The 15496-nt window shown below is 37.7% G+C and overlaps 1 protein-coding gene across 1 annotated transcript; it reads right to left on the minus strand.

Annotated features, from left to right (window-relative positions):
- Positions 1-268: 268 nt before the first annotated feature.
- On the minus strand, positions 269-2025 carry LOC137391729 (uncharacterized). The gene is made up of 3 exons (XM_068078264.1): positions 1277-2025; positions 927-1043; positions 269-875 (listed from the first exon to the last, which is right to left on the minus strand). The coding sequence occupies exons 1-3, from the start codon at positions 2023-2025 to the stop codon at positions 269-271; spliced, it is 1473 nt and encodes a 490-aa protein (XP_067934365.1).
- Positions 2026-15496: the final 13471 nt, after the last annotated feature.

Genomic DNA, 15496 nt, shown 5'->3' on the forward strand with positions numbered 1-15496 from the left:
CTAAATAAGTGCTGCAAGTTCAATTTCTTAGCAAATGCGAAAAAGTTGTTACTCCTATAGCATGGCCCGTTGTCAGAAAGTAACTGCACTGGCAAACCTCGTTCACAAAATAACTGGTCTAATTCTGCAACTACTGCTTCAGATGTTTCATTTCGCAGCCTTCTCTAGATTGCAAATCTGCTTGGTCTGTAGTCTACTACAGTAAGGTATGCTGCTCCATTGTAGTGTGTAATATCTGTGGCTAGTCGCCACCAATTATCTTCCACAATTAGACTTCCTTTTTCCCACTTACAGGAGGTGGATCGACACGCTTGCACATTTGACACTCTGAAACAACCTGCTCAACATCTGCACGACTCACTGCTTGACCACACTTAGCCTGTGCTGCATAAAGTGTTTTGTCAACTCGGAGATGGTGTGTGTCATGCAAACTCCTTAACATATCTCTGATTTTAGAGTCTGCAGCACGCGTACATGCAGCAACACACACCCTTTCCTTCAGCCACTTCTTGGGTACTCGTGTTAGTTTGTCAGCAATATTGTCCTCCGGTCTGACCAGTCGTAATTCCAGGCTCAACTGATAAACCTCTATCAATTCACTAATCATACTCAGCCGTCTGCGTATAATCATTTCACCAAGGCCAGCTACTTTTGGCCTTTTTGCATTAGAAATGATCGATTTTACCCAGCCGTACACTGTTGCTGAGTCAGTTATAAGTACTATCTCCGTCGTACCCCACTTAATTGCCATGCCTAACCTTCTGATCACTGCTTTCAACTTTGCCACGTTAATATGCAATCCCTCATCTTTGCGTAGCCAACTTCCATCTTCTACTTGCTGACCACCTATTTCCACAGTTGCTCCAACAGCTAAACTGCTAGCATCACACCAAACTGTTGCCCTTTTGGCCTTAGAAACAACCTACTTTCCCTTTACTGGGTCCTCTTGATTCACACATTCCACTACTTCTTTTAACATTTCCACAATGAACTCTGGAATCATCTCATTCCAATCATACTCACTTGACCTGCGTTTTAAATAGCTGCAAAATATCCGTAGCCAACTTGCAACAGGATAATGGCTTGTCAAATTGCCACATACAGAGAAAAGTTGTCTTTTACTCACTGGTTTGGATATTTCTTGAATTATATCGTTCTCTCTCGACCACATAAGTGCCGAGTCTTGGCGAATGACCCGCAGACCAAGCACTCTAGCATCACATATGCTCTCAGGCTCCTTTGTCTTTAAACCGTATCTCTGCAAAGGGTTTCTCACCTCACCTCTGCTACAGTCACCATGTCTTGATTGACAATGATGTCATCAATATAGTGATCAGTTCCTTTTCTTACTGTCTCACTCAGTGATAGCACCCTAGATAGGATTTTAGACATTATTTTCGGAGCGAAATTCAACCCAAATCCCATTCTTGTCATGACATACATCTTGTTACAGTAGCGCACCACCTGAAACTTTTGCAAATCTGTAGCCACGTGTAACTGCAGATAGGCTTTTTGCAAGTCTAGCATGCATACTTTATTGCCCATCTGTCGCCACTTTCTAAGCTTTTCTTGACAAATTGCAACATCCTGGTCTGGATTACAACTAATATAGTCATTTAGCTCTCGAATGTAATCCATCACTGGTCTAACTTTCCTTTGTTTGCTGGGCTGGACCACTGCCATTAATGGAATTAGTCCATCTACAGTTCCATGTACTCTCTCATCGTGTTCCACCAACCAACCATCATGGATCCACTGCTCAATCTCGTTAGCGTACTGTTGCTTACAGTTTTCCTTGATAGTGTACTGAGCACACTGATTTGACAACAAAGGTTCATTTCCTTTCCACTTCCACTTCACTGTCCAATTTTCACCATCAAAATTTGTTGTGAAGTCTGAATCATCTACCTGACACTCTAGCTGTGGCGGTTTTGTGCATGTTGCTACTAGTGGTGCCACTTCCCTGAAAGATACATCACCTTCTTGGTTAATACATACACCACCAAGCTTCTTTATGCCATCCATTCCTAAAATTAACGAACATCCGTTCACTAATGTTTTTGATATCAAGCAGCGTAGGCCCACAGTAACTCCATTGACACTAATATTTAGACCTACTTCACCTGCACAAGTTGCTACATTTCCATCAAGCATAGTCACTCTGATTTGGTTTTGTGTACATCTTCTACCAGTCAGTCTTAGTGCTTGTGCACTCACCACCGACTGCTGGCAAACACTGTCAACTAAGGTTCGTAATTTAGTGTTATGCCCAACAATAGTACTGATAATTGGTAGCGTCGATCTTACTGATTTGATTTGGAGTGAGCATCCGACGCATATGCTCCCCTTGTTCTTTTTCTCGACTCTTGTGGACAGCTGTTTGCAAGATGTTCAGCTGAATCGCAATTGAAACACTTATGTATCTGTTTAATGGTGTTGCTATTCACTTGCTTTGGTGGTGGACAGTTTCTCGCTAAATGACCACTATCTTTGCAATTGAAGCAAATTCTGCCTTTGTAGTTCTGTTTAATAGTAGCTGCACATGCATACAATGGCCCAGATGACTTATTCGTCATCATAGCTCGGGCTTTCCCAACAATTTTGCTCAATTCCAAGCTGGCAATATTAGCTGTTGATCGTAGCTGCAATAAAATGTCACTAGGCGAGCCCGCAAAAAAAGCACATCTCAGAATCGGTTCTGCAGTCTGTTGTCTAGTCAAACTCACTAAGCGTCATAGATCTGCTAAATATACATCCACTGACTCACCATCTAGAAGCACACAATTGCATAGCTGCTCATATAAAGCAAGATAGTTCGGTTTTTATTTTCTAAAAGTCTTTTTTTGTTTCAGTAGAAAGCTGCTGGTAGAGTGCAAATGCCGATCCAGATAGCAATAGAGGTACAAACTTGGCTAGATCTGTCACCTCTTGTAATTGTGCAACAAGTTCTAATTGATCAATCCATGTAGAGAATTCACCACTAGTCTGATAGTCCTGGTAGCTTTTGATAATGTCAGAAAATCTAACGTTCGCTGCCATAGTCCCAATATTAACGGCGAAATAGCTTGTGGCTAGTTGATGATTTTTTCGTCACACATACAAAATATAATTAGTCAAAAGCACTTTATTCGCAGCAAGTGATTACATGTACACAGCAGCACTGCGCTAATTCAACTGACTCATCGCATAACACACAATTGCTCTATCAAGCCTACTGCAATGTTTACATAAACATTCCTGTGGCATCTACTCGCTGCGAGCACTGTCAATGGGCAACTATAGTTGAAACTGACAAGAGTAGGTGTCTGTAAGCATTACACACACTGATGATACAGTACAAATATTAGCAAGCATTACTTATACAGCAAAGCATTACATAAAACACAAACAATTTTAGATGAATAGTACTTCAACATGTTCAGACAATTCCTATTTACATGAATACTACTTCTACATGTTCAGACAATTCCTATTTACAATCTTCACTATTATTAATCGCTATGCTCAGTTAGACACCTAGTCTAATGGTTAAGCTAACCCCTTCTAGACAGAGGATCCTAGATAAATTTCAGTGCAACATGGATTTTTCAATGCTAGTTTTTAATCGCTATAACTGGACACAGGGATGAAGACAAAAAGACAAACAAACATTGATATTTATGTAGATAAGGGCAACCATTGTCATCGTTTCGCAATAGTCTTTTGTCTATCTAAATCTTATTTTACATTGTGTTAGCAATTACAGTGTTTAGGCAAAACAGAAGTGTCGGATTTCTTTTTTAATTATGTCACAAAATACATTTATGAAAAAGCTTTGCACCTAGCATGAGCATATAAGGTGACTGTAGCGCCAATTCCAAATGAGTTTTATTTTTGCTGGAGACCTTTCACGATCTGATTCTCATTTTTACTGTTGTTGTGTCATTAGAAGTTGAATTCCCTGTGTTATTTCTTAATGCTAATGTTATATTGGAACTGCTGTCAAGCACACTCAGTGGTGAATATTATGTTTCCTGTCTGGCTGATACTTGCAAATACTTGCACTTTACATTGTTTGTACTAATAACACCTGCTTCCATTCACTCAACTGATGGTCACTAATTAACATCTAACAATGTGGCACCATGGCAGGGAAAATATATTAGGGTGAACTAAGAGGGAAACAGCACCACAACCTATCATTATGTCACAGAATATGCACAAAGTGAAACCTGTCGATGAACTCATTTTAAATTCCAACAAAGTGAGAAATATTCAGTGGTTCAAAAGTCAATGTAACACTCACACTAGCTTGTCTACCGAAACTCAAGGTTACCAGAGAGCTTTGCTTATCTGCGCTATCGAAAATAACGCTGCTATGTGGCTGAAACTTCTCAAGTATTTTAATCGGAAGACATTCTAGTCAATTTTTGCTATGCATGGTAAATGAACTGGTAAAAGAAAGGCTATACATATATAAAAATGTACATTTGACTGCTGCCCAGTTAAAGATACAACACCAAATGTATTGGAAGAGGCTGAAAGACAATAGTTTTGAGCATAACAGATAATAGAGTAGGGAAGAAGTTAATCTCTCAGGTAACACATTGAACTCGGCAGACGGTTTCAGGATCCTTAGGCAAAGTCAGGTGGGCTCTTCGGTAATAAATTCAGTAACAAGAAAAGATAACATTAAGTAGTGACCGCCCTGGTACAAAGCTACAAGAGACAGTCATTTCAAAATGTTGCAGGTTAACAGCAGAGAGAGTCGAGCAAACCAATTACAAAACTTCATCTACTATATAAACGGCAATTGTTGTCTGTCTGCGTGTGTGTTTGATTGATTGAGCCTCCGCGTTATAGAGTACCGTACTTTTCGGACTATTACCCGCTACTAGGTATCTTGGGCGCATTAATGGGAATCTCCGGTTAGTACACGCCTCCCTTATACATAACCTAATCATCATCATTTCTACACAAAACGTCATATCCGGTTAGCGCGCACCTCTTTACGGCACCCAACGACACTGGTGCGTTTGAAACAGCAAATTTGCTGCCGTGTTAAAAAGCACCGTCCTGAGTTTGGCGGCCTATACAAAGGTGCCTATACAGCTATACAAATGTACTAATCATGAAATAAAAAAAATTAATGAATAGTAATTTACATGCGATTAATTTTTACTGCCAACATGTACCGAGAAGGTCACGCGAACGTTGGTTTCTTGCGGTCACTGGAAAACGCAGTTCTTTCCTACTAAATTTCTACATAAAGAAAGGTAAGCATTTCTTAATCAATGTTGTAATGTCTATGAATTGCAACACTTCCACCACATAACCCTTTCACTTGCGTCCGTGTACAAATTTAGCTATCGGCCTACTGCCAGCTATTTTGCCGATATTGCTTAATATGTATACATTATTTTTTCAATTTCAAACTCCATCTAGAACGTTTGTTTTGGTTATATATTTCATTTTGCCAACATGTTAACAAGCACTGCTATACAAAAAATTTGTTGTGTCTATACTTTGTGCGTTTTAATTATCTGTGTAATCACAAAAATCTGAATCGTCTATAATTTCATCAACATAAGTAGTTATTTGTTTTTTTAACTCGGACGCATTTAATGAATTCGCACAAAAAATCTCCGTTTTTAAGTTGGAAATTCTCAAACGAAGATTTAAAATTAAATTTTAGGCTAATTTTATAGAGAACTCTTTGGACAACACTGTCACTACTATAAAAGTTTTAAAGATCGTTGGTTATGTTATCAACGAATAATAAAATTCAGTTGCTAGCAATTGCTGGGAAAGTCGCAAATATGCGTCCACGGCGGTCGACCATAGAAAACGCATAAATGAGTTTACTTCGGTGAAAGGGTTAAAACGTTGGATTTGCCACTGTTTGTGACAGTAAACATGTTCATTTCCTTCCGCAGCTGAGTTACTTTTACTTATTTTCCAGCTACGAGTACTACAGAACTACAGCACTTGCACGGGCACTCCGAGCGTTGCGATAGGCGACGGTGAGAAGAAAGTGAGCAGTGTATATTACAAAAAAGCACACCATCTCATTCAATTTTAGAAATGCTTGAAGCAGTGTAATGCCTTCCAAAAAGCCTACTGCCCAAACGCAAGAACAGATTGATTCCCGTAGAGAAAGAGACCGAATTCGCAAAGCAGCAGCCAGATGAGCGGAAACTGCAGAGCAAACACAGCTACGCCTACAACGAAACAGAATAGCAGCTGCTAGAAAAGCAGAAACCGCTGAACAAACACAGGTACATCGATAGCAGGCCAGAATAGATGCTGCAGCCGCTAGAAGTGCAGAGACTACTGAACCGACCCAGCAGTGACTCAAACGGCTCAGAGCAGCCGCTACTTCGGTCAGACGTGCAGAAACCTCCGAGCAGATGCAGCGGCGACAAAAATATGATGCACTAGCTACAACAGCTGCTCGGCGAGCTGCATTTTCTGAGCAGATGAAACGGCGACAACAGCGAGATGCACTAACTACAGCAGCTGCTACCAGGCGCCGCGTATGGACAGAAAACTTCGCACTTGACTACAGTCCTGCAACACAGTATAGGGTCGAATTTTTCTATGGGACAAATGTCCAAAAATGCTCCAGATGTAATGCCTTACGTTGGAAAGGCGAGAGGCCATATATGTAGTTTATATAGTAGATTTTATTGATAATAAATTTTATCAACACAACCACATTACTGCTGCACAGTTTGTATATACCATGTCAAAACACAGGCTATAGACGAAGAACTAGTGAGTCATGATTAGTGTTTCAAGCATGTAGAAGTCTTAATTCAATAAATGCTGGTGATAGCTAAGCAGTGCAATAGCAAAATATTTTCTAGAATTTCTTAAAATATGTAAAACTTTTCAATACTGCCAGTTTGAAGAACTTCAGTTTGCCTAGCAATGTCAATTTCATTATCAGTTCTGTGTACAAAATTAGGACAGTTCCGATTTGATTGGTTCGAGACTGATGCATCGTAGACTAGCTGTAAAACCCATTGCATATTTCCATTGGTCTTTCCAACATTATGGACATGTACAACTGCATATGTGTATGCAGTCAGATCAGCACAAAAATTTTAGTAGATTGCATACTTGGAGTTGTTTTACAGTATGAAAGACAACTTTCAATAAAACTATTGCTTTACGTAAATCTGTTCCCGAACACGGGTAATGCAGCTAGTTGGATATAAAAATGCCCTGAGATTAGCTACAAGTTATTCTAAGACGTGCATCTGATGTGAGCGAAATGCACCACATCCAAACAAGAACTTGCTTGCCAAAAATTTGCAGTACCGAAAGTAATCGAGTCAACTCAGTAGCTAAAGTGGTGGTAGAATCAAAAATGAAGTTGTATTCACAAGCGAGTTGACACGTGGTCAGATAGAATCAAGGAAAGCTCAAGCAGAGGTAAATAAATGCAAAACTACTGGTAATCTTGAAACTGGAGTCGAAGAAACATTCATAGATGAGTCACGACTTTTGTTTTGGAAATGAAATTGGAAAATCTTACATCAAACTCCATAGACCTGAAAGAAATGAGATTGAAATAGTAAGTACTTGTGAATCAATCATAAATTATCTGTCTGGGTGCTTTACATTCTGAGACAATGTAAATCATGGAACAGAAGAAATGGTCTCTACTTAGCAAAAATGCTTGTGAAAAGCTCAATTCATCATCTGTCTAAAGAATAGAACACAGTCAATGAAAAAGACTTTTTTCTGTACGAGATCTCATAAAATGTGCAAGCGAATCCACCTGTATATAGAACTTGAAAAGCCCCCAATCTGCAACAACAACAAAAAACAAATAAAAAATATGAAAAGATTATAGAACAGGAAATAATCTTGCCTGTCCAAACAACAATGGTGACACTGTGATGGTCATCACATGCATACATCCTCAAGAGATCTATCAATCTGTGTCAACCTGACAAGGCTCAACAAAGCAGTCACGCGTCAAGTACACAATGCCATCAATAGACAACATCATTGCTTCATTCAGTAGAAGTAAGGCATTCTCTAACTAGACGTAGACAACAGTTTTGACCGATCGATGTGGAAAAAATCATTGTAAGCAGAAAGCCTTTTTGACACCATTTTAGCACTTGGCCTAGATACGGACAACCATGGCAAAACTTTGAGGACAGCGTTCAAATGATTGAACAAAGCTAGTCTTATTTTGAATAAAACGATATCAATTTTTGAGGTCATACCATTAACAAAGACGGTGTTAAAGCAAATTCAGACGAAGTTGCGGCTACACACAAGTACCCAGTAACAGCTAACTAGTCAAAACTGATGTATTTCACTGAGATGCTAAATCAGTTAACAAAGTTCATACCCATCTGGCATCTTTAAAAACTCTGATGAAAGAACTGCTTGAGAGAGCGCTAAAAATGGTTATGGGATCCACCACTGGAAAATACCTGTTAAAAATCACCAAGATTTTGACACAAGCTGAATATCATGGCTCTCTACAATTTTAAACTGAAAAGGGTCATCAGTACCGATGCTATTGACTTAGGGCTAGTATCTACCATGAAAGTCTGTGTATAATGCCTTCTGTTAATTAACAAAAGTGGAAAACCTTATGCTACCATAGAAGAGGAAGAACTGACCAGTTTTGTGAAAAAAGTTAATTTCAGATTGAGGCAGACCACAAGTCCTTGGTCAGTTTAATGACTTTTCAAAATGTGTACCAGATTCTAACTATACCCTTAAGAATGAAATTGAAACTTGGAATATTTGTTCAAAAATCCTATATATTCCTGACAGCCAAAATGACCTTGCAAACACCCTCTCAAGTGCACCCGTTGGGAGATTTTATTGGGTGACAGGTCTTCAGCAGAAAAGGTGAAGGCTTATAATACAAGCCTATTTTCATATGTTACCATGGTTGAAGAGCTCCATCTAGTTCATAGTGATAATCGTGTTTGTTAAGAGATACCCAAATTTTTATCTTATGGAAAACTTACGGAGGCAGCACAGACACAGCTTTACATCCCTATTGGGATGTCAAAAGTTACTCAACTCAGAACAGCGGCATGGTTATGTTTGATCAAAAGCGGTTTGTTTAAACAAACTTTCAACTTCGGGTCCAAGAGAGTTCATCAAACCTGCTTGGCACTGTGAAATGCCAAGCACAAGCAAGGGAGTCTGTATGGAGGCCAGGAATGTTTACACAGATTTTAAAAATGGTTCGAAATTGCCGACTCCATAGAATACTCTCCTTCACACCTATTGAGCCACTAAACTTCTCAACAATGCTCGAAAGAAATAAACGTTGATGACAATAATAGACACACTAAAGTTTATTTTCAGAGTACATGGCATTCAAGATTGGCCAGTATTGGATAACAGGTCTAAATATGAGTTAGCAGGATTTTCCGAATGTACTCAACAGTACTACTTTACACACATAACAAGCTCTCCAATGCATCCAAAAGGTAATGGAGAAACAAATAAAGGAGTCGAGAAAGTGAAAGAGACTTAGAAAAAGACTAATGACTCATATCTAGGTATTTTGATATATGTAAACAATCTTTTAAGAAATAGCCTCGCTCGCTTTGTACTACTGATTACCCTGCTTCTAAAAGCTAATTGATTGGCACCAAATCATTCACAGAAATCTGAAATGATTGGGAAACTTTAAGAAAAAGACAAGCGTTGTTTGAGAATGAACAATACAGAATTACCGCAAAAGATACCAAGCGAGTTTGTTGCTTGAACTAGTCTTTCATTCTCATGTATGCATTGCTCATGAGTATCCTAGCTCATAAAGAAGCGGTAATGACGTAATCAGTTTCACATTTTCCCTAATTACAAAACAAGAAAGAGGCCGGAACCAGAAAGGAACAAAAGAACCATTTTGGTAGAGACGAAAAGTTTGAAAAAGAACTGGAGGCTCAGCTAAAAGACTCTATATCGTTACTAATGGTGGTCAGTCTTTCTTAGTTACAGACTTTAAAGCAGAGACCTCAAACCTGTTTGTTAAAAAGGTTCACTCTAGAGAGACAAGATGTGAATAGATTCTAAGTTAACTAGCTGACTATTTACAACAATGAAGGATTGCAACCGATCAGAGACACTCGTGCCTGAAACATTGAATAATTTTATATTACTTTTGTTTTTTGTTTAGACATTCCTGCCCAAAAATTGAAATTTTGTGTAATAAGAAGTTATTTTCTCTGTGCTGGTTCTTCATATTAATGTTTTATCAAAATTGCTATACTATCATGTTTCTGTAGAGAATATTATACTTCTTGTCTGGTTGACTGGTGCAAATATATCACATTATTGGTTCTAATACAACTAGCTCACAATCAATTAACCTACACTTGCTCATAAACATCCAGTAAACATGTGTTAGTTTTTATTGTAATTCTGCTCAGCTAATTGTTTTTTCACAAGCATTTGGAAAGCCTTAATGGAAATTATTAAATGACTTTACCATGCCTTCCTAGCTCATTTATAAAGAATGATCAACTCAGCGAGCAGATAATAGTGAGGGTAGATAAAAAAAGGTCAGCGCATTAAAAGGCTGCGTAACCTAAGAGATGAGGTAGAGGTACCTTTGATGAGAACTTCTTCAGCTTACCAGCTTGTGTAATCTAGTTTTTCTTGGCGGTTTTATCAATTGGGCATTTTTACACAAAATTTTCCAGCAATGGTAACACTGACATTTTTCTACGGCACGTGTCATTTGTTTGTTCATTTTTTTAACAGCGCGTCATCAGTGGGTTAGTAATATTAGTAGTATAATAGGGTGCCAACAAACATAAGTCTTACTTAGCTGTTCCTCAAACAATTGGCAACTATGCTGTTTTTGTATTAGTATTCCAAGTACACCAAACGAAGCTACTATCATGGAACCCCGAAGTGAATAAAGTTTCATCTATTGTCTACATTGTGTGTTGAACGCCATCTTTGACTACATAAAGCAATACAAATTATCCTATACTAGCTAAAAAGGTAAAAACTTAAGAAAGTCTTTATTTGTATGTAACATTCTTATACATAAATAAAAATGCCTATTTTCTAAGACTTACAAACATAACACCTACAAAACCACTCAATGACACAACACTTATTTACTTTTTACTTACTAAGTTTTGAATTGAATTTCCTCCTTTAATATTATTATTACCATTACTATTATTGCAGGTAATTTTTCTTATTACAAAAACATTCATTAGTCTTTCATTCCTAGTTTTTGTATATCATTTCTAAACTATATGTATTTTTATTGTGTAATGTTGTATATTTTTTGTGTTATTATGTAGTGTTATGTAAAACTGCAAAACAGTAGCGTTTGTTGAAATTTGATGCTTTGCTGTGAAATTATACAAGTTATGTAAAAATAAAATGGTAAAAAAAATCATGTTGACTTCTGCTGTAAATCTAACTTTTTTACATTTTATCAATCAGAAAACTTTTATTAGTGGTACAAAGTTTGCCCCATCACCCGTGACGCAGCCTCACTATACATTTATGTCTAGTGAGGTTGCATTACCCGTGATGCAGCCTCACTATACATAACATACCTAATGTTTATGTATAGTAACAAAAGAACTAACATACTGATGCATGAAGTACTGTATATACATAGTAGGTGGCATACATACATAGTAGGTGGCAAGATAAACTGTGGCCAAAGCTGGATCAAAAGTTGTGAATAGAAGTATCGGCGAATTACACTGTAGCTTAGAGAAAAACATAGGTACTTTCATGTTAAAGTTGTCAAATCACTGTTAGAATCCTTCTCACACAAAACTGCACCAGCAAATTATAGTGGTGCTGCCAATGCTAGTATTTTGTTCAAAGACTAATAACTTATGAAAGTTACTATATATTGGCAGTTAACATAAAAATGTAGTACTTAGCATACTTCTGTAGAAACAGAATATTTGCCCAATGTAAAAATAGGAAGGATTTTTATCTACAGTTCGTATTGATACTGCTTGAATTGCTCTCATATTGGACTAATGAATAATGTAAAATAAGAGTTGTCTCTCCTTTTATTTTGAGTATTATTACATTACTGAGCCCATCGAGAAGATTTCTTTGCATCACATCTATATTTTTGGTGTTTGCAATGAAATATTTTCAACAAGTAGTTGTTTGTCACAAATACTAACGTTATGGATTGACTGCGGTGGCTTGAAGTTGTTCGACCTTTTTGTGCAAGAAAAGGGAAACCCACTGGCATAACATTAATTAAATCGCCTATCTTAAGGTTTTTCTATTTCTTTTGTTTTGGCGGAGTAGTTTGTGAATTACCAATATGTGGTTCAAAAATCGTAGTATTAGCTTACTGGTAAAGGTAATATGCATTTCAAGCAAATATAAACTAACTCTAAAAACTGCTTCTTATAAGTGCACGTATCTACTCCATCAAATCAACACTAACAAGACCGAAGCAACTTGTAATTGTTTTGTCTGCTCATGCATTAAAGTTTGTGAGTTATACACTCTTATTATTCTTGCTAAGAGAAATGGCTAGTATATTTGTTGCAGGGTGTGGCTGGGTAGATGAGAAGTTCTTATCAAATAGTGATGAGCATACATGTATATTATGTCTATGATTTTCAGTCTGTGATACATTACATATAGAGTTTTAGCCAAATGTTGTAAATACTATTGAACTAGGTTATTATCTGACACACAGACACTGAGTTAAAAGTTGTCAACTTCCTGTTACCAGTGGTCAATAAAACGGAGATATCGTCTCCCAACGTCCATGAATAATAAACCACTAAGGAGACCGGCGAGACATCTCATCTGGTAAGAAAAGGTTGTCGTATCTTGCATAGCCCTGCTGATTAGAGCCCAGCTGAACTGCGAAGCGGCAATAAAGCAAGCCGAAGCGCATGCTGGGTATATAACCTTCTCAAAAGCGCCAGCATGGCGTATGTGTCTCCTTCCATAGATGTAGCAGAATATACCTAGCCCTGATCCAGCAGTTAGGATATTATATATATTAGCAGCTTTGTACTCAGATCCAGCCGCCCTGTAAACACGCAAATAGATATCGCCAATTTACAAGTGAGGAATAGAAAAGATCATCATTATGATGCAAAATTAAAAGTCTACTGAGTCTATAGTTGAGCATATAGTTGAAGACTCATTTTTTTTATATTTTTTCAATTAATCAGCAAACTTGTATTAGGGGTACAAAATCTGTCACAACATCAGCAATGACTAAATGTAACATACTGCATACCTTTAATGAAACAACTAACATATTGACACATGAACATGTGGACTAAAGGAATCTGTCTGAACCAGCGTAGCTCGTTCTTAAGAACATTGCTCATTACCATTCGGTGATGAGCCAATACTAGATTTAGCATCATCAAATCATTAAATTCATATTTCTGAAATCATGAGACACTCATCTAAGTTTAAGAATGACATTCATGTAAATTATCTTGGAAATAGATATTGAGTGTAACTGCACAACTAATCTGAAATGTAATAAGCTTTAGCAAATCTGCCTAGACACTTTCGTTCCCATTTAAAAGATTGGTCCTATGATAAGTAATCATGGCGACAGAATGAACCGCATAATGAATATCTGTTGAATAGTATTGAATATCCACCTTCATACAAATATTAACACTGTCTTACCTATAATTGGATCTGCAATGGTGCTTTAATACCAAAGTCTCAACCTTTTAGTTTGCCCTCACCTTCTGTGCCAAGTTGTAAAGTCCTTATTTGCTACAGCTAAAGACACTGAATACACATATAGGTTGGATGAATTAACTAGTACTTAACTTTTGGCTAATGTTTGGTAAAACTTGCATAAGCTACCTACTTCACAAATGTCTCATCCATGGCGACTGCCCCTAAAGAGGAAGCCAGGTATGCGAACGAGCCAATTATTGGTATCGATCGCAAGTTCATCAAATCTTCGCGCGAGAAGAAACTGATACTCTTCTTGACCGTTGGTGGCGTGTGGTTGTTGTTAACGTTTTTAAGGGCGTAAAGTCTGCGTTCTTTGTCCTCATGTTCATCTTCCGATTTCTCATGGGGCAAATAACGACTGCAGGTGGCAATGTCATACCTCTTGCTGTATTTATTAATAAAAGATGATGCATCGAGGCTCGGCATTATGACGGCTGAGCAAGACAACCAATACTTGTTAGGTATATCAACTATTTAAATTATTTGCATATTTTATAAACTACTGATGAAACAAAGAGCTAACACGATTGTTGTCAGCAATTTTAGAGTGACCATTCCTAGTAAAGCAAAGTGCTGAAAACTCCAAACCCACCCCTCAGTAGCAGTAATCTCAATACCATAAGTAATTAACAGTAAAAAAGCTTTTAGGTGATGACGTATATAAACTTTTATTCTTCAGGACCAGTTGTGGATTTTGACAAAATAAGTTAATATTTATACACATCACAGGCTACCATCGGTCCACAAACTTGAGGTAGCTTCGTCCGACTGCTAGGTAAGCTGCACTCGTTAGTAAACCTCCAACAATTCTCCAGTGATAATCAAAACAGTTCCTGTCATTAAGCACTTCCCTTACCACGCCCCAACCATAGTGTGAAGCAAAGTTGAAAAATGCTGACGTGAATACAGGAAACACAATTCGTTCAAAAGGACCAGCGTGCCTTATGTGTCTTCTACCATATATATAGCAGCCGATGCATCCAAAGGATGTAGCAGAGAACAGGTTAAGGAGTACCACAGCTGCCTGTTCCGATAACAGCCATCTACAAACAAAAGAGCATATTATATTTTCCTTTCATTCTTTACAATGAAGCATAGAATCAAAGCGCTGTTATACATCCGATTTGCTACAAAAAATATTTTAATAACCAGAAATTCTATATTAATGTGTGATGTCAAATTTCTCTTACTCTCTATCAATTTATTCCAAGCATTGAACAGGCCACTTCAACCCACAACATACTGTTAAACTTGGGCTAATTTGGCAGCTGTCTATGGTATTGGAGTCTATGGTATTGGTGTCTATGGTACTTATTACAGGAGTCTATGATATTGCCAAGTCATCGCTCATTCCCAACTAGCTAGTCATCAACTGTTGTTTAAAGTTTAACTGGACAGATTACCAGCAGTTGCGGTAGTCTTAACAGATGGCAGATGTTAGCTCCATAGGAAAACTGCGTTTCATTTGAGTGTACCAATAAATGGGGGATTGATGATAATTAGCAACGACTATCGGTGCATTGGTCCATCAGTTTTTAGTAATTTGATGATGAAAGGCAAAATACTCGCTCATTTTTTTTTATAAAACTAAGTTATTAGTGAACGGTCAAAGAAGTACTCAGTCGACAAAGCTTGTAGCAATGGGACTGCTTAGTTTAGCAGGGTAACTCACTGTACATAGGTTTCCTGGTTGGCTACTGCTCCAACAGATGTCGCCAGATAGCTGACAACACCAATAGCTGGTATGGCTTTGTAGCTAAAGAGTTCTTGTGATGTCAAAAAACTCATAGAGCGT

This window comes from Watersipora subatra, chromosome 1 (genome assembly GCF_963576615.1).
Source record: "Watersipora subatra chromosome 1, tzWatSuba1.1, whole genome shotgun sequence".
Lineage (NCBI taxonomy): Eukaryota > Metazoa > Bryozoa > Gymnolaemata > Cheilostomatida > Watersiporidae > Watersipora > Watersipora subatra.